The following is a 19,722-nucleotide window of genomic DNA, read 5'->3' on the forward strand; positions in this document are numbered from 1 at the left end:
TTTTTTTTTTTTTTTTTTTTCCCTACCCTGGCTGGTATTTACAACTTCTCTCAACACAATCCACAGGATTTTTTGGTCTACTCTTCATTCCTCCTTCCAGATCTCTAATAAGATCAGATCTAAGGATAATTATTTAGCTAGATCCCACCTTAACACCCCCCCCCCCCCCCCCCCCCACACACTTCCTCTGTATCATTAGTGTTCCTGTCTAAACAAACGTTAGGAGTGAGACTTTGTAAAACATTTAAATGTTATTGCATCTACTACTTTCCTGTCACTTGCTAATTTTATTTTATTAAAGAAGTGAATGTGAACTTTAAAGTGGCACAGTCAAGTTGAAAGATGTATTTCTGTCTGGCAATGTCCTTCGTACCTACTGTAGTAACAAGCAACGTTCAAAATTACTCGAACTGAAAAGTTAGACTAGCTTTTTCTGTTCTGCAGTTTACTTTGTTAGTTTTAGTGTGTTTTTTGTCAGCTTCTCCTTTGCTGAAAAGATGGTTCTAAATATTCACCGAGGAACAGAAAAACCCTTTGGGGAAAAAAATATATTTTTAACATTTCAGGGTATTGTATAAAGGATGTCCTATCAGAAACTGAGATTCTTTTTAAATTTAGTCAGATTCATACAATTAAGAAATATTTCTATTCGCAAAGGCTTTAAATAAATTGGGGACCGTTCAGGGAAATGGAGACAAGGAGAAGTTAAATACAATCTATCCATACAGCTTACATTAGTTAATGTAGCAATTTGCTTTCACTCCATCATATGTGATAGTTATCAAGAAATGCTAAAAACTAAAGTTCAATTTTTTTGAAGCTAAAACACACAGGTCGCTCCGCCCATTCAATGCAAGCTTAAACACCTGTCTGTTTCCAAAAGTCGTCAAAGAAAACCATAGCATCTCTGTAGCTCTCCAGGTATGTGTTCATATCTGACAATGAAATAAACACCAGGCACGCCAACAGAGATTAATATTTAATCTTGTTTTATATTACCTAACCTGTTTATGAACTCTGTCACTGAGTGTGATGCAATGAACCCCAGTTGATGACTAAATGCTTTAGTTTTATTCACAGAAAAATAACACACATGAGATTACAGGCTAAAAGCACCAAGTGCCTTCCACAGTTCTGGCTTGTATAACATACAGAAAATTGTGTGCAAAAATCACAATTTAAACTCGCTGTTTAATTCCCAGAATTCAGACCCCAGCATTGTTATGAAACAGCTGACAGCTCAGAGGGCATTATGGATAATGATCTGTAAATATAATGGGTAATACCAGATATGCCAATGTACTATGTCTCTTTGAGAATCAGTTTCTCCAGAATGGTCATTTAAAAGTAGCTTTTGAAATCATGTTTGACCAGACCAGTATTCTGAAAGTTATTCTGAGCACATTATACTGATGATCAGAATAGAAATGTGTGAGCTTAACAAGCCAAAAATGCTGCGGCCAAGCTCCATGAACAAACTGAAACCCGTGGGGGAGAAATGATTTGATATCCTCAAGTTCAGTACCAAATGCTATTCTGATAGATGTACAGAATCACATGTATAAATACTTTAGCTACTCTTTCCTCCTCATTGACCGTATGAAACTCAAAGGAAGAGGCTCTTTAAATGCTCTGAATATTAAAGTTCCTGTGGGAGCAGGAAAATGTTTCTCAATGTCTCCTCATCTCAATACACATGCTGTATAGAACGCTGTCCTCCACCCCAGAAGTGGCAGCAATTTTTAACTGCTTTTATTATGTAAGCTCATGAATCACATTGAAATGAAAGGCTCCATATGAAAGTAAATTACTATTCTAAGGCCTGGTCTACACTACGACTTTAATTCGGATTTAGCTGCGTTAATCCGAATTAATCCTTAACCCGTCCACACAACGGAGCCAGTTACTTCGAATTAAAGGGCGCTTAAAATCGATTTCTGTACTCCACCCCGACGAGCGGAGTAGCACCAAAATCGATTTTGTAAATTCGAATTAGGGGTAGTGTGGCCGCACACCACCGAATTAATGTGGTTAAAAACCGAATTAATGTGCTTAGTGTGGCCGCGCACAATCGAATTTATACAATCTGTTTCCCAAATTCGAATTATCTAAATTCGAATTAATCTCGTAGTGTAGACGTACCCTAAGGAATTAAGGTTAAGGTTTCCTCTAACGATGATGTCACCCACAAATGCCTTTTGGGAGTTTCCAGATGCCTGTAGTTGTGTGTATTTGCTAGTTAGAGAAGATATCCATTCCAAGAACACACTCACATGCCAAACTCTGAATCACTACATTTAACATTGTGTCATTTTGCATAACTTAATAGGTGTATTTGGAGGACAACTCTAACAAGCTAATTAAAGGGGGAAACATACATTAAATGGTTACATTTTCCACCTGCCATATGCTTCTTACTGGCGTTAATAAGAGCTGTGTGACTAAATACCCCATACACTGTTGAAAACTTACTTCAGAGGACCTAATTTAATCCCCCAAAAGCTCCCTCCAGAAAATGCCTGTTTGACTTAGGTGTTGCAGCCCTCAGGTACAGTACTTTAATTTCCAGTGCCCTTTGCAGTATGTTAGCACATTCAAGGTGGAAATTTGCTGTTGGATTTTCCTTTTGTCTATATACATTTGACTCTGTGTTGTCCTTTTGTACATTCATGCTAGTGTGTTTCCAAACCAAAAACCCAACAGACCTACAGAGATGCGCTGTACAGTTCCAATGTTACTTTTGTTTCCTTACCTTTGTTGGTTCTAAGACCTTTAATCTATATTGAAGTTTTGGGAATTGCTGACTTGGATCTATAAAGAAAAGGTGAGCGAGGAGCTGTTCTGAACTTGGGAACTTTTACATACGTGCTGTTTTATATTTCACTTTTCACTTCAACTGAACACTAAATTTTTACATTGTTTATCTTAGGGTGGTACATTACTTCCATTATGAGCAAACACTCACATGCCTTGTAAATCTCATGGGAAGTGCACAATCCACTACCTTGCACTGTTAGTCATATAATACAGGTACCAGGACTCTTCCAAGTTGGATCTGTTCAGACTTGCATAGTCAGATCACTGATTAAACAGACATTTTAGGCTGTATTTTTCAGAAGCACTGAGCACCCAGAATTCCTGTTGCAGTTGATAGGAGCTGCAGGTTCTCAGCCCCTCTGAAACTCAACATGATTTTGAGCATTTGCCTGTCTGGGGGTATCTCTTCCCTATTCCTCCTGCTCTGCATCTTTGTAGGTGCCGATCTTGATTCCACTGTTATTGGCTCTTAGTGGGTTAGGATCATACTTGTCTATTACTACACCATTACGAATATTGGAAATTACCCTTCCAGACACTTCTGAAGTAAGAATGTCTGTCAAATTCCCCTCTGCAAGCAAGGAATCATTCTTAACCCTTATGGTAGGGGAATGTTTTGAAATTTGTTGAAAATTAACAGGGAGATCAAATGTTCTTTGAGACTGAAGTCTCTGAGTTCTAACACAAATGGTTATAATGTGTATGGGATGGGGGATGGAGTCCCCAAAGTGTAAGTCAGAATCTCCCACAAACTTATTTTAATAATTTTTAACATTGCCTTGAATCAATAGGTGATACAAACATATAGAATTTTCTCAAGGGAGATGCTATAAAGAACAAAAATGTTACGTGAATGAGTTACTGGAAGATCTGTGCGTTGTTACACAAAAGGGGACATTTGAACCCTCTTATATACAGTAGTGAGTTTTATGCTTTGAAGAAGGAGGGGGGGAGAGTTACTTAGGAGCCCAAGTTCCACTGAAAATCAATGGGATTTGTGCTCATAAATCACTTAATCTCCTTTGAAATTCTCACCTATATTCTAGAATCTTCCCTAAAATAGCTGGGAAAATATCAAGTAGCAACACACTAGAAAATTCTTTATCTAGTTGTGTTTGATTTATGACTGAGATGTACCTTGGAGGACAAATTAATGCATATTTGTTTGATCCTTCAGATTACATTGGAGGTGTTTCCTTTTAAAAATAACTTGCTGTCACTTGTTCTTTTCTCTTCAGCTGGCTCCACTGCTTCACTCCAACTTGCTATATGTGTTGCTTGCCAGAAAAATCCCTACTTCTTTTTTTTTTTTACATTGTCTTCCTTTGCGCATGTTACTTGTTAGTCTATGTAGACATAATCACTATACATAGATGATCCTGATAACTATTCTCTAAATAGCTTTTGTGATTTTTTTCTGGGCTTTGAGCAAGCTATAAAGTTTCTCTGAAACATACATGATCAGAACTCTTTTTCTAGCTTGATGTTGCTTGGAAGGGAAAAAGTGGTGGTTGTATTAATTTGTGGACTACATTAGCCAAACTTTCACAGTCTGAATCATGTGAAGTTGCCCTACTGAGGTAATATAAGTGCAAACGTTTGTAATGGGCTAACTGGAAAAAGAAAAGTATCTCTTTTTAGTTTATGGGCTAATAATCTTTTATTCTTCATAGAAAAACTTTTTTTAATTACTATTTCTTGTTAAGCCAATAAAAAAGCAAGCCTACCATATCTTAGTATTTTCAAAATTTATTAGCTTGATATTTCCACATGATAATTCACTGTAATGTAGGACTATAACTCGTTCAAGAAAAGTTTTTAGGTGAAATCATCTGAAGTTTAATTGTTTTATGGGTTTTTTTTTTCTTTCCTACTTTTGCAGATTTCTGATTTTGGATTAGCAAAGTGCAATGGACTTTCACATTCCCATGATCTCAGCATAGATGGTCTGTGTGGTACTATTGCATATCTGCCTCCAGAACGTATAAAAGAGAAGAACAGATACTTTGACACTAAACATGATGTGTACAGGTCAGTGCATACGTCTCAGTAGGTATCAGTAGAGCTATCAAAAACCCTTGGTTAAATGATACAACATTGTAATTGTAATAATGAGCCTTGTTTCTCTCAAGTTCTGGAAGTCTCTCTCTAAAATCAAAGCACAATTTAAAAAATAAATAAAAATCCCAGATTAGGCACTGATCCTGCAAAGAGGAAGAGTAGACCCACTGAAGTCTTTGCAGGATTGAGGCCTTGGTGACTAATTGCTTGTTTTGGTCTTATTTTGTTTTAATCCTTTCTCAAGTGAAGCATTGTTAAATTGTACAGTGCGATATTAAACACACTGATAAGCTATATTTACCCTAAAGTTTATAATAGAATCAACCCATCCGTTTATGATATGACTTCAGTATTGTGGAAACTAATTTTAGAACTCTAAGTGTAAACCTTATGCTCATTTGTTAGTGACACATTGCTGGGTTTTAGAGCCCAAACTTCAGTTTGAGCAGTAATGTCCCAATTGCTATTTTTAGCGCTGGGGCTTGAGCTCCAGTCTGTATGAGACACACTGCCATAGTGTCTTATCGGTGTAGATGTACCCTTCGATTCCTGACCCTATTGAGTGAGAGTTTCACCACTGACTTCAGTGGGGACAGAGTACACAATGGGTGAAATCATCTTCAGTTTACTAGGAGTGTGTTTATTCATAGATTCTAGGACTGGAAGGGACCTCGAGAGCTCATAGAGTCCAGTCCCCTGCCCTCATGGCAGGACCAAATACTGTCTAGACCATCCCTGATAGACATTTATCTAACCTACTCTTAAATATCTCCAGAGATGGAGATTCCACAACCTCCCTATGCAATTTATTCCAGTGTTTAACCACCCTGACAGTTAGGAACTTTTTTTTCCCTAATGTCTAACCTAAACCTCCCTTGCTGCAGTTTAAGCCCATTGCTTCTTGTTCTATCCTTAGAGGCTAAGGTAAACAAGTTTTCTCCCTCCTCCTTATGACACCCTTTTAGATACCTGAAAACTGCTATCATGTCCCCCCTGTCTTCTCTTTTTTTTTTTTTTTTTTCCAAACTAAACAAACCCAATTCTTTCAGCCTTCCTTCATAGGTCATGTTCTCAAGACCTTTAATCATTCTTGTTGCTCTTCTCTGGACCCTCTCCAATTTCTCCACATCTTTCTTGAAATGCGGTGCCCAGAACTGGACACAATACTCCAGTTGAGGCCTAACCAGCGCAGAGTAGTGCGGAAGAATGACTTCTCGTGTCTTGCTCACAATGCACCTGTTAATACATCCCAGAATCATGTTTGCTTTTTTTGCAACAGCATCACACTGTTGACTCATATTTAGCTTGTGGTCCACTATAACCCCTAGATTCCTTTCTGCCGTACTCCTTTCTAGACAGTCTCTTCCCATTCTGAATGTGTGAAACTGATTTTTCCTTCCTAAGTGGAGCACTTTGCATTTGTCTTTGTTAAACTTCATCCTGTTTACCTCACACCATTTCTCCAATTTGTCCAGATCATTTGAATTATGACCCTGACCTCCAAAGCAGTTGCAATCCCTCCCAGTTTGGTATCCTCTGCAAACTTAATAAGCGTACTTTCTATGCCAATATCTAAGTCGTTAATGAAGATATTGAACAGAGCCGGTCCCAAAACAGACCCCTGCGGGACCCCACTTGTTATGCCTTTCCAGCAGGATTGGGAACCATTAATAACAACTCTGAGTACGGTTATCCTGCCAGTTATGCACCCACCTTATAGTAGCCCCATCTAAATTGTATTTGCCTAGTTTATCGATAAGAATATCATGCGAGACCGTATCAAATGCCTTACTAAAGTCTAGGTATACCACATCCACAGCTTCTCCCTTATCCACAAGACTCGTTATCCTATCAAAGAAAGCTATCAGATTGGTTTGAAACGATTTGTTCTTTACAAATCCATGCTGGCTATTCCGTATCACCTTACCACCTTCCAAGTGTTTGCAGATGATTTCCTTGATTACTTGCTCCATTATCTTCCCTGGCACAGAAGTTAAACTAACTGGTCTGTAGTTTCCTGGGTTGTTTTTATTTCCCTTTTTATAGATGGGCACTATATTTGCCCTTTTCCAGTCTTCTGGAATCTCTCGAGTCTCCCATGATTTTCCAAAGATAATAGCTAGAGGCTCAGATACCTCCTCTATTAGCTCCTTGAGTATTCTAGGATGCATTTCATCAGGCCCTGGTGACTTGCAGGCATTTAACTTTTCTAAGTGATTTTTAACTTTGTTCTTTTTTTATTTTATCTGCTAAACCTACCCCCTTCCCATTAGCATTCACTAGGTTAGGCATTCCTTCAGACTTCTCGGTGAAAACCGAAACAAAAGTCATTAAGCATCTCTGCCATTTCCAAGTTTCCTGTTACTGTTTCTCCCTCTTCACTGAGCAGTGGGCCTACCCTGTCTTTGGTCTTCCTCTTGCTTCTAATGTCTTGATAAAAAGTCATCTTGTTTCCCTTTATTCCCGTAGCTAGTTTGAGCTCATTTTTTGCCTTTCTAATCTTGCCCCTGCATTCTTGTGGTGTTTGCCTATATTCATCCTTTGTAATCTGTCCTAGTTTCCATTTTTTATGACTCCTTTTTATTTTTTAGATCATGCAAGATCTCGTGGTTAAGTCAAGATGGTCTTTTGCCACATTTTCTATCTTTCCTAACCAGCGGAATAGCTTGCTTTTGGGCCCTTAATAGTGTCCCTTTGAAAAACTGCCAACTCTCCTCAGTTGTTTTTCCCCTCAGTCTTGATTCCCATGGGACCTTACCTATCAGCTCTCTGAGCTTACCAAAATCCGCCTTCCTGAAATCCATTGTCTCTCTATTTTGCTGTACTCCCTTCTACCCTTCCTTAGAATTTCAAACTCTATGATTTCATGATCGCTTTCACCCAAGCTGCCTTCTACTTTCAAATTCTCAATGAGTTCCTCCCTATTTGTTTAAAATCAAGTCTAGAACAGCTTCCCCCCCAGTAGCCTTTTCAACCTTCTGAAATAAAAAGTTGTCTGCAATGCAGTCCAAGAATTTGTTATTTTCTCAACATATATTTGGATAGTTGAAGTCCCCCATGACTACCAAATCTTGAGCTTTGGATGATTTTGTTAGTTGTTTAAAAAAAGCCTCATCCACCTCTTCCACCTGGTTAGGTGGCCTGTAGTAGACTCCTAGCATGACATCACCCTTTTGTTTTTTTACCCCTTTTAGCCTAACCCAGAGACTCTCAACACTTCTGTCTCCTATGTCCATCTCCACCTCAGTCCAAGTGTGTACATTTTTAATATATAAGGCAACACCGCCTCTTTTTCTCTTGTCTATCCTTCCTGAGCAAGCTGTACTCATCCACACCAACATTCCAATCGTGTATTATCCCACCAAGTTTCAGTGATGCCAACAATGTCATAGTTTATTTATTAGCACTTCCAGTTCTTCCTGCTTATTACCCATACTTTTATTTTGTTTTTCTAATAAAATAATCCATGTTCTAAGCGAATGGAAGACAAACTGTGGGCTTGCTTCAGTTTGAGTCTTTAAGTTTACTTAGCAACTTTCTTAGAAATTCCCGACTTCATTCAGATTTCCTTGGTTTTGGCATATGTGGTGACTTGGTGTAAACTAGTAGCGAATGTAACCATGATTCTGACTCTCTCTCCGGTCACTCACTAAAGCCTGGACACTGTTAGTCCTCGCCATAAGATCCATAATTTCATTTTAACTGCCATTCAGGCATGGTTCCTGGCCCAGCCCATAAATACACCTAATCACATGGGGTCATCTATACACTAGCAGCTGAGGCACACCTCAAAGACTCAAAAGCACCGGATTGACACTAATGAAAATAAACTATTTTTATGAGGTGAACTTCTAATTTTTCTTCCCTAGGATTAACAGACATAATATCTATTTTACAGTTTTTCTATAGTCATTTGGGGAGTCCTCACACAGAAAAAGCCATTTGCAGGTAAGCCAATGCTACTTTGTTCATGAGCTTCGTATTTTGGATGTACATAATAGAAACAGGATTCTTTGCTTCCTCTGTGTGCATATCCCAAATTGAGCTGTCTTGTCTGGTGTCTTGACTTACCAACCTCCATTTCTACAGCATATCAATGTGCTGGTCCCTAACTAAGGTTCTGAGCTCACACATTTCAAGTATGATTATATTAAAAAAAAGTCCAACTTCCCCTTTGTATTCTGAAAATGTAACCTGTAACACTGCCCTCAGTCTGTGATCCAAAAGGAGTTTGCATACAGTTCTAGAGTAGCATGTGGTCCAGTGAATTCTAAACAGATCCTTGGCTTTGCTATTGGTAGTTCATGGAAGGCAATTGTCAAGAAATCAGGGTGGATTGATTTTAAAATCAGTGATTTAAAAAAAATTAATACTTTACTTTAGAAAATAAATGCATCTTTCAGTTTCATTGGTTGATATAACCATTAAAACATGTTGATTTACAACTAAATAGAGCCTTTACGCTAGATTTTGTACATCTGTGCTACCCAAGAGGGTACACTAGAACGATATATCTTCACGTAAGCAATTATTTAGCCTAATATTTTCCAAGTATGTTAGAAAATGGTGAATGATATATATTGCTTATTTACTAGATAATTAATTTTTTGCTCATGACTTTGTCAAGCTGCATTAGGATGGTAACTGGAAATAACACACACACCAGCATATACAATTTATTTGTATTTAAAACAACCTTAAATGTGTTCTCATCAAAACATATTTCACATTTATAACTATTTGACGAATTAAACAGAGGGATTGACTGTAGTCAATAAATTAAATGGATTATTTCACATTAGCCTGGGGAAAATTTTCACATGTGCCTAAGTGAAAATGACTGGCGCACAAATTCCTACTTGCCTAAGTCTCCTAAAAAATGAGACGTCTCCTAAAGTTGTACAGGTTGAGCTGTTATGCCATATTTGTAAAGCTTGATCTCAAAAGTAATGTTTTTCCTCTAATTTTTTCTTTACGTAGGAAAGCAGCCTATAATTCAGAGTTTTTGACAGAGGCTCATGGATTCAGCTTTTATTTATTTAAATGTGTTAAGAGATTATAATTTTGGGCCTCAAGATAACTAGTGTTACATTTAACTTTACTTTTAAGCAGGTTTATATCTATAATTTTAAATTTTTTTTTAAATAAATAGATATAGATATAGATAGATAAATTTTAAATAAAAAAAATTGATATGTATCCATCCTGCAAGAAATGTTGTTGTCTTCAGAGACTAACTTCCTCGGGGCCCTTCGGGTTTATAGAGTTTTGTTCAAGTCCTGATGTAGATCAATTTTTTTCTAAGTGTCTGTGGTGGTTTTTTTTTTTTTTTTAAAGTATTACCTCCCCATAATGTACTGAAATGCAAACTATGCTATCTTACCCTTTAGTTAGCTTCTCAAATCTATAACAAACTTGTTTGGGCAGGTTACTCTCTCCACTCTACTGTCCATTTTCTGGAGAACAAGATCTTGTTTGTTCCTGCCCCTTCTCTGTCCCTATTTGCTTAACTTTAACATACAGTAGAACCTCAGAATTACTAGAACTGGAATATTGGGTATCAGGAATCCTGGATTCTATTCCTGGGATCAGCATATGTTAGTGGTTAGAGCATACTTGTGTTGAACAAAACCCCTGTTTGGATCATCTGCAGACACTCTGCTTTGGATGACTAGATCTAAAAGTGCAAGCTTTCATCACTTGAATTACATGATCAGGCACATTAGCATGGAGACCATGGTAGATTCACCAACTGTTATATACAGTATGTCTGGAGGTTGAATTGCTGTATGGTACTGTTAGCTTATATGAAAAGCTGAGGCACACGAATAAGAGAACAAGTCCCTTCCTCTTTTATTACTGCAGATAGACAAGTGCAAAATACTGTACAGTAACACAGAAAAGTATTTCTCTCCAACCTATGGTTTTGTAAAGTGACCTGACATAGGTGATAGAAACATAGCACTGTCGTCAGTGACATCAGTATCACCATCTGTTCTGAAAGCAAATATGGTTGGGTATTTCAACTTATTCTCTAGCAATTAGGTTTTAAATTCAAATTTCACTGTTTTTATACCATAATAGAAATATATTCCCAACCCTGGAAAAAATGCAGAGAACCCAAGTTTCAACTGAAGCAATTGAACTTTCATATAACGGTTCAAGGAAAAGAATCTCATCATTTTGCTAACCTGTTTCTATTTGTGTGCCCTTACTTTGCAGAGGAAAACAACATTTTGCATATTATGGTAAAAGTGGTTAAAGGCCACCGCCCAGAGCTACCTGCCATATCCAAATCCAGACCTCGCTCATGTAATAACTTGATCAAACTGATGCAAAAGTGCTGGCAAGATGATCCTAGCAAACGGCCAACATTTCAAGGTACCTTTCCTGATGATGCAGCTACCCATCTCTCCTGTGAATCATTTAAGTGTTGAGGACTAAATCCTATATAAACTGATGGTAACACAATGCATTGAGCATATTGTGTAGTGAAGACAAGGCTAGAGGAAGCTTATTCACTTGGGGAAGGGATTATATGAAGACAAGTCTGACCATGAAGAAATGTGTAAACGTCCTCGAAGTAAGACATGTACTGAACTGGGTAATCCCTGTAGCCATTGCCTGGGGAGTGTGTGCGTAGGTTGACTTCCTAAAGCACATATCCTAGCCAAGATTTGAATTTGGTGTGGTGAAGGAGAGCATTGGATGCCCTGGGCCATGATGCCTAACATTATAAACCAATGAATAGGATTGGTCTTTCTACAACTGACACATGTTTCTGGCAGTTTAATTAAAATAAAAAAAGCCTTCAGCATAACCAAAACCAAACACAAGTGCTCCAACTGTAAACACCGAAGAGAATGCAATAATCCTCTACAGTTGTTTTTAATGCTAATTGCTAAAGTGTGATTTTTTTTTTTTCCCCTCCCCCCTCCTCCCCCCCCCCACCCCCGCTCCAGATGAAGTATAGGACTGGATGATGACTGAGGCCTGGTCTACACCTTAAAAGTTAGGTCGACCCAGTTACAATGCTCAAGGGTGTGAAAAATCCACACCCCCTGAGCAATGTAGTTAAGCCGACCTAACACCCAGTGTAGACAGAGCTAGGTCAATGGAAGAGTTATTCTGTTGACCTAGCTACCAATCTCATGGAGGTGGATTTACCTGTGCTGATGGGATAACACCTCCTGTTGGCATAGGTAGTGTCTATACTGACGTGTTGCAGCTTTGCTACTGTAGCATTTCAAATGTAGACAAGCCCTGAGGATGAGGAGACTTCCGCATCTCAGTCACATGTCTGAATCTGGACCAGGCGGGTACTGACAGATTTGTTACCATCTCACAGCTGATCATTAGCTTGTGTAATTAGTAGCTAGTTGGCCATTGGCATTTCAATAAAGGCATAATTCAGTGTCCAGGAAGACTGAGATACGTGCTCATGTCTAGAGATAAGGTGAAAATAGCACACTGATAGTGGGCAGTGTGGGGGAAAACTTACATTGCTGCCCACGATGTGTGTGCTGTGGGGTAAAAGGGGGGGTGGGTGGGGAGTAAATCTCCAGTACTGTTGACCCAAGCATCTTTCACTAGCATTAAATGCCTCTCAGACAAATAACCGCTGGTTTGGCTATTAAATCTTTCTTGCCTCTTTCAAAGAAATCACCTCAGAAACCGAGGACCTCTGTGAAAAACCAGAAGATGAAACAAAGGAAATGATAGCTCAGGACCTGACCACCAAAAGATGTCCGGAACCACATTCAGAGGTAGTTCTTGTTCCCCATATTTAATGCAAAGTTAATATGAAATGCACTCTAAACAAATCTTAAATTGTTGCCAGAAGTGAAATGTACAAGAATCAAACACTGCCCTGACCTAAACCCCCTATAGTACCATTGTAATACTCCCAGTATCCCTCCACTAGTGGTTTAGTTGGTCAACTTTGTGTAGGCATTGTGGTGGAAGTGGATCTCGATGAGGGATTTGAATGCAAACAGGAATAGCAGACTTGCAGATCAGAAAGGACCTCCTAGGCATTGGGGTGGACTTGTAAGGAAGCACAAAAACTGCTGTGGGAGAAAAGGATAACGAGGTGGGTGAGGTTGGGACCATTAGTGAAACAGTGGGAGTGATGTGATAAGAAACAAGGCGGGTGTGGTTGGGAGGGCAGTATTATGCAGGGCCGTGAAGGCTAAGAATTTTTTGGGGGGTGAGGGAGTCAGTGGAAGGGCTTCAAAGGTGGATAACAAGGGCAGATTGGGCAAAAAAAAAAAAAAAAAACCCAGAAAAGACAGTGTGAGGAAAGCCAGAGAGGAGCTGAGGGCCTGATCGTTAACACTCTCTCAATCTGGACGGGAGAAAGGTTTGATCTTCAAAATGCTGTGGAGGAACAGCTGGATTTGGAGACTCCCTGAAAGTATAATACTGATAAACCCTGCCACTTTTTCCTAGTACTGAAGTCTTCCAGACACCTTTTCCTTTTGTTTGTCTTTAACAGCATTTAACCTGCAAATGAACACGCTTTGATTTCATGCTGTTAATTTTCCCCACTGCCAAGTGAAATTCAGACACTTTTAAAACATGTTTTCCTTTCTTTTGAAGGGAATGCCTGTGTTATCCCAGCCAAAACGTGAGTCCACTCCAGTATCTGCTAAGGATTATAGCCTCTCTGAGTTGTTGTCCCAGCTGGATTCAGGGATCTCGCAGACGATGGAAGGCCCTGAAGAACTCAGTCGTAGCTCTTCTGAGTCCAAACTTGCTTCCAGTGACAAGAGGCTTTCAGGGGTTTCGTCTGTGGATTCAGCCTTTTCCTCTAGAGGTTCCCTGTCACTGTCCTTTGAGAGAGAGAACTCTGGAAGTGGTAAGTGTTGGTGATTTTACTGAAATGAGCCATGGGAGACAAGGTGGGGAGTGAGAGGGGGATTTTATAAACTGTTCCATAAATCAGAGCATTGACCATTTTGCTCTTAGCACTATTAATTAGTTCGCCTAAATGCTGGATAAACCTTCAGCCTGAAATGGGAAAGCATTATGTGATTTGAAACTAGGGCAAAGTTGTTTTTTTTTTTGTTTTTGTTTTTTTTTCTTCAAAAATGGGTGCCTAAATTTAAGCTCCAGGGTGCCTAAATATGGGCTTAGTGGGAGATGTCTGGTCACTTACTTTTACTATGGAAAATCAAGTAACTTGTTTAGTTGCCTAAATACAGACTTCAGGTGCCTATAATTGGGCTCCTTTTTTGAATATCTGTGCCTAGCGTCACGCAGTTGGTTCAATACAAACATGATGAGAACTACAATAGATTTTTTCCACTTCCAAGCTAGTGCTCCTAAAGACCCTATTTTAGTCCTGGATTAAACTGAGAATTGCAGGGGTGAGGACAGATCACCTGCGGAATGTCTTTCCCACCCCACCATGCTCTCCTGCCTACTTTCATGAGAGAAGACAAGAACAGAGTTAGCACACATTCCAAATCTGATTTTAAAACTGTCCTAACTATACTGCAAGGAGGTGTGGATTAAACTGTAGCTTAATTCCTAGGCAAGGAAAGGTAATGACTTTATTCACTGTTAGCCTATTTCAGTCATGAAAATAAAATTCTTGGTTGTAATAGAATTTTGATGCTCTTTCCCCACCCAGATATTGGCACAACAGATATTCAGAAGAGAAAACTGGCCGAGGCAATTATATCTGGAGACACGAGCAAATTGATGAAGATTCTCCAGCCCCAGGATGTTGATCTTGTCTTAGATGGAAGCTCCAGCCTTTTACACTTGGCTGTTGAAGCAGGTCAAGAAGAATGTGTCAAGTGGCTTCTTCTGTATAATGCCAACCCCAACCTGACCAACAAGAAAGGGTCCACTCCTCTCCATGTGGCCATAGAGAAGAAAATGAAAAGCATTGTGGAGCTTATTCTGGCACGGAAAATCAATGTGAATGCCAAAGATGAGGATCAGTGGACTGCTCTTCACTTTGCTGCACAGAATGGGGATGAGTTCAGTACCCGACTGCTGCTTGATAAAAATGCATCACTGAATGAAGTGGATTTTGAAGGAAGAGCCCCCATACACATAGCCTGCCAGCATGGACAAGAGCACATAGTGCGGATACTGTTGAGAAGAGGTGTCAATGTGGATATCAAAGGCAAGGATGGCTGGGTGCCACTGCACTATGCTGCCTGGCAAGGTCATCTCTCCATTGTAAAGCTTCTGGCAAAACAGCCAGGTGTGAATGTGAATGCACAGATAGTGGATGGAAGGACCCCATTGCACCTGGCAGCACAAAGAGGGCATTACAGAGTTGCCCGCATTCTTATAGAACTACAGTCCGATGTCAACGTACGGAATGTGCTTCTGCAAACGGCTCTCCATGTAGCTGCTGAAACTGGCCATACCAGCACTTCGAGGCTTCTTCTCAATCGTGGAGCAGAAATAGAGGTAGCAACAGCGGAGGGATGCACCGCACTTCATTTAGCCTCTCGCAATGGACATCTAGCAACTACCAAACTGTTGCTAGATGAAATGGCTAATGCTTTGGCTAGAGGCCCTTTGAACAGGACAGCGCTCCACCTTGCTGCTGAAAATGGACATGCCGAAGTAGTCGAGCAACTCGTCAATTCGGAAAATGTGAATGATTCTGATGAGGAAGGGCTGACAGCTCTTCATCTGGCAGCAAGAGGCGGGCATGCAAAAACAGTTGAGATTCTATTAAAACATGGGGCCCTGGATGACTTGCAAAGCCTCAAGTTTCAGACTCCACTGCAGCTGGCTAAGCAAAGTGGGAATAGCTCTGTTGTCATGCTGCTAAGTGAGACTTAGATGTACAAATTCTGAATCTTGAGATCGTTACTGGAGCTTGACTCTCTTTGGGAGTTCTCCTGGAATTGCGCAGTGACCTGCTTTTCTATTAAGTCTGCAGATAAGTCTGAATTCTAGCCAATCAGAAGCTGCATTTTAGAGAGGTAGCATGGCCTAATGAACTGAGTGTAGGACCAAGAGACAGGAACTCCTGAGTACTGATTCTAGGTCTGTCATTTGTGTGGTCCTGGGCAAGGCATTTTGTTTCCTTCCCAACCTGTATAGTGGAGATGAAAGTACTTATATAACTAACCTTACAGGGATGTTGTGAGGGTTAATTAGATGGGGTTTAAATAGTGCCTTAATTTTTCAATGTGCCATACCCGCATTTAAGTATTTATCATCCTGCCTTCTGATTTCTTCAGACACATGGTGGGACAAGCATATTATTTCAGATGACTGGATTATTACATAATCCATCCTTTGTGTGTGTTTTTAATATAACTTGTTACCATGGAGGCATTGACAGTACACAAATCAATTTGAAATGAGCATTGTTGGAAAGACACAAGCTATTTTTATTTAAAATGTGTTTTAGGATAGACCTGTTTCAACCTGGACCATGTGGCTAAGTGTCATTTCATTTTCAGAAGGTACAAAATGGAATATATGAAAATGATCCACTTCTTTCATTGTAATATAGAGTTGTTGATTATAAAGCCACACATTTCTGTTTACTCAGAATGGTCAAGAGACTATCTTCAGTCAATGCATATGGTAGAAGAATTCTCAGACTGGCTGGTGGAGTGAAGCACAGAAGTTCACTTTTGATATATAGTAGTAACTTGTATATAGTGTAAGATCAGTAAAATATAAAATTATATTTTGTTACTAGTCGTGAAATAAGGATATGTTAGTGTGTTTAATGTGAAACTAGAAGCAACTAAGGTTTTAGGGTTTTTTGGTTGAAATTAATTCATGATAAACTGTAGTTAAATGTTATATTCTAATAACATTATAGAACTCTTCACAAGCAGTTTGTTTGGATTAGGTATATAATAGAACCACATGTACAGTGGCATGCTATGTGTCCTAAATGAATGAACTGTGTGTGGTGAATTGTCTAATATAAATATACTGTGTATAGAGTATTTCTACCAGTTGTATACATTTTCTACAGCAGAAAATATTGAGACTGTTTAGGCCTGGGTATGTTTTAATACGCCTCTTAATGTTCATGCTTTTCAAAGTTAAAATGTGATCTGTTTATCAATAAATATAATTGTTTTATATCTATTGTATGTAAATTCTTCTTAGGCAAAGTTTTCTGTAATTAGTAGGGGGAAAAAAAGGAAGAGTACATCATGTAGTTAAACAAACTGAACTACTAAACCTTACGGGTGTGTGTCTGTGTGTGTGGGGGGGGGGGGGGGAAATATACAAATTTCCATTATTAAAGGAGAAGGGCTTTGTTCTGTTTTGGGGCAATAAACCAAATTGATCAACGGGGACAGGTTAAGTAGCTGACTGAGGAGGAAAATAGCAGTTTATTATGCTATTATATACATGATTTAATGCTGACTGTCTTCAGTTTCAAAGCTTGAGGCATTAATTAAAACAAATCAAAGGCTAGACCATCATATCAGCTTTCTTCACTTACATTTTTAGATTGAATTTGTTGCTCATAAAAGGTGCCATATGACAGTCCTGGAGAATGACGTTCTGTATGAATGTGCATGTATTAGTGCTGTACAGCAAATCACTTCACAGAGTAATCAGATGAAAAAATCTAAACCATTCCAAATATGTATTCAACTGTTTCAAACTGTTAGCTACTCTATGGAATGTACCAGTGTGAAGAATTCTGTTAGAGAGAAACTAACACCAAGATTAAAAAAAACAAAAACAAAACCCCAGGAGTCTGAAGTTAGGCTCTAAAATCCATACATAGCACTTGCATTTGGAACTGCAGGCTGCTTAGCACTTTTGAAAATCACCTGCTTGGATGGGATACTTCACTGACTGACTGCCCATGCTGGTTATATTAGAGCGTAGCTATTTACTCCATGCCAATGGATAGTATTTATTAGCCAGTACACTGGGTTACATACACAATGCAGCCTTTAAATCTCTGCCACATTTAAGAGCCTGGAGTCCTCAGAATGCACTTTCTAAAGCAGAGGCCAGAAAGAAACGGACTTTAAAATAAACCTAGTTCTAACTTTGTTCTGCTCTTCTTAATCTCTCCTGAGACAGACGCACCTATCAATATCTTCATTATTCTGAATCCCTTCAATGTGTTCCCTGTAAAATTAATATCCTTGTGGAAAATGAAAAAGCATGAAATTTTTTTTCATCAGAAAAGTTCTGGGTACATTGTAATTTGCCTCAATCCTAATCACCAATGCCCTACTCAAATTGTAAGCCTTTTGAACAGTGTTGATGGTGATCATCCTACATTTTGTGATTGGTAATAGTTGCTAATGTCCACTAGAAATGGGGGTGATCTCAAACTTGCTTTTACCTGAAATCTGAACTAGATTTCGAGTTAGACTTGAAAAGCTTGGTATAATCTACTCAGCAATCTAGTTCCCATTAGCAGCGATCCTGAGGGTTGATGTTACCTAATCTGTCTTTTGGGAATAGTTTTCCTGACTGGACAACATCCTGTATTTTGCAATATGTCCCCGAACTATTTATTTATTCTTTTTTACTACACAGAAAAAGAATTCTGTAACCTACTGCATCTGAACCACTTAGCGCAGAGTGTGGAAGGTGCCTAGAAGGCTGCTATCCACAAACACCAGAAGTTGCAGCAGAGGGAAAGGCTCACTCTTGTAACTCCTTATAACAAATTGTCAGCCACCACCTTGCCAGTACATTCCTTCCAAACAGATTAATAATCATGCATCAGCTTCTAATTGAACACAAGGCCACATACTCATGAACCTTTTCCATGAGCCTTTCGCAATAAGAGGCATCGGCTACACCTTGCAAAAGAGTAGGTGAGGCTGGCACTGAAGCCATTCCTGAGGGACAAAATTAACACTTCAGCAAAGGCTTAAAAATTATGGGGAAAAAAATTAAGGGTGACGTACTGTCACAGACATGCTGCTCCATGTCCACTAATACGAGAGAGAAGTTGAGCTCAAATGAGTGGGAACTTCTTTGATCTTTCAGCTAGTACAATGTGCATATCCAAAACTCTTGAGCATGCTTGCACTATTGTTTTTTGGATACCAAACATGATCCCTTGAGGGGACCTGATTTTCAGAAATTGCCAACTACGTGTCCTCTGAAAATCAGGCCCTTAAAAGGTGTCAAGTTGGGCACCTACATAGTGCACAAAATCACTAGGGTCTCTTTAAAATCATTGTCTCTTTAAAGATTGGGACCATCAATCCAGATAGCATAATATTGATATTGGACAATGTCTATACAAGAAAGTTGTACTGGTTTAATACACCAGTGCTAAAAGTTGTGTGAACACTCTCATCTTGGTTTAATTAAGAAGGGCATATTTTGGTTTAGTTTAAATGAATTCCTAATCAAGTCAAAATAAAAATTAAAAAAAAAATGTAAGTACAGTATCCACACAGTGTTTTGCACTGCTTTAAATGACCTCTGTTTAAAATCAGACCAGAAGTTAAACAAGTGCAACTTCAACACACAGTCTTTCAAAGTGGAGGCTCTGCCCACTCAACCCTCTGGCTCCCCAAAAACCTGAGAAAATAGGTAGTTTGAAAGTCAATAAAGTTGGACTCTGTAGAAACAAACGTTGCTTGAAGGCCTCTGCTGAGAACCTCTATGCTCCTCCAACTAAATAATCTCTGGAGGATCGCAGATCTGTCAAGAGTTCAGGCTTTTGACTCTTGAAACACCGTGTTATCTGCATGCAACTCCACCTCATGCTATGGTGCTAATGGCAAAGGTGATCCTTAGAGTTTCGATGCATGGTCATCTGGTTCTGTGTATCCTCAGGCCACAATGCTACCGAAGCTTCATTTCCAAGAGGTAGCAAGGAGGGGGAAAAAAGGCTCACCCAGTTAC

The 19,722-nt window shown here is 39.2% G+C and overlaps 1 protein-coding gene across 1 annotated transcript in view; it reads left to right on the top strand.

The window, feature by feature from the left end:
* LOC113406562 (receptor-interacting serine/threonine-protein kinase 4-like) overlaps nt 1-16,899 on the top strand; it is a 36,640-nt gene extending 19,741 nt beyond the window's left edge. The window contains exons 3-8 of the mRNA XM_026651875.1: nt 4,700-4,848; nt 8,777-8,826; nt 11,101-11,259; nt 12,538-12,644; nt 13,480-13,738; nt 14,516-16,899. Coding sequence (XP_026507660.1) covers nt 4,700-4,848; nt 8,777-8,826; nt 11,101-11,259; nt 12,538-12,644; nt 13,480-13,738; nt 14,516-15,693 — 1,902 coding nt within the window. The 3' untranslated portion in view covers nt 15,694-16,899. The remainder of the gene's footprint in view (nt 1-4,699; nt 4,849-8,776; nt 8,827-11,100; nt 11,260-12,537; nt 12,645-13,479; nt 13,739-14,515) is intronic.
* The last annotated feature ends 2,823 nt before the right edge of the window (nt 16,900-19,722 follow it).

The sequence above is a fragment of the Terrapene carolina genome, unplaced genomic scaffold (assembly GCF_002925995.2).
Source record: "Terrapene carolina triunguis isolate 2854851 unplaced genomic scaffold, T_m_triunguis-2.0 Scaffold31, whole genome shotgun sequence".
Taxonomy (NCBI): Eukaryota; Metazoa; Chordata; order Testudines; family Emydidae; genus Terrapene; species Terrapene triunguis.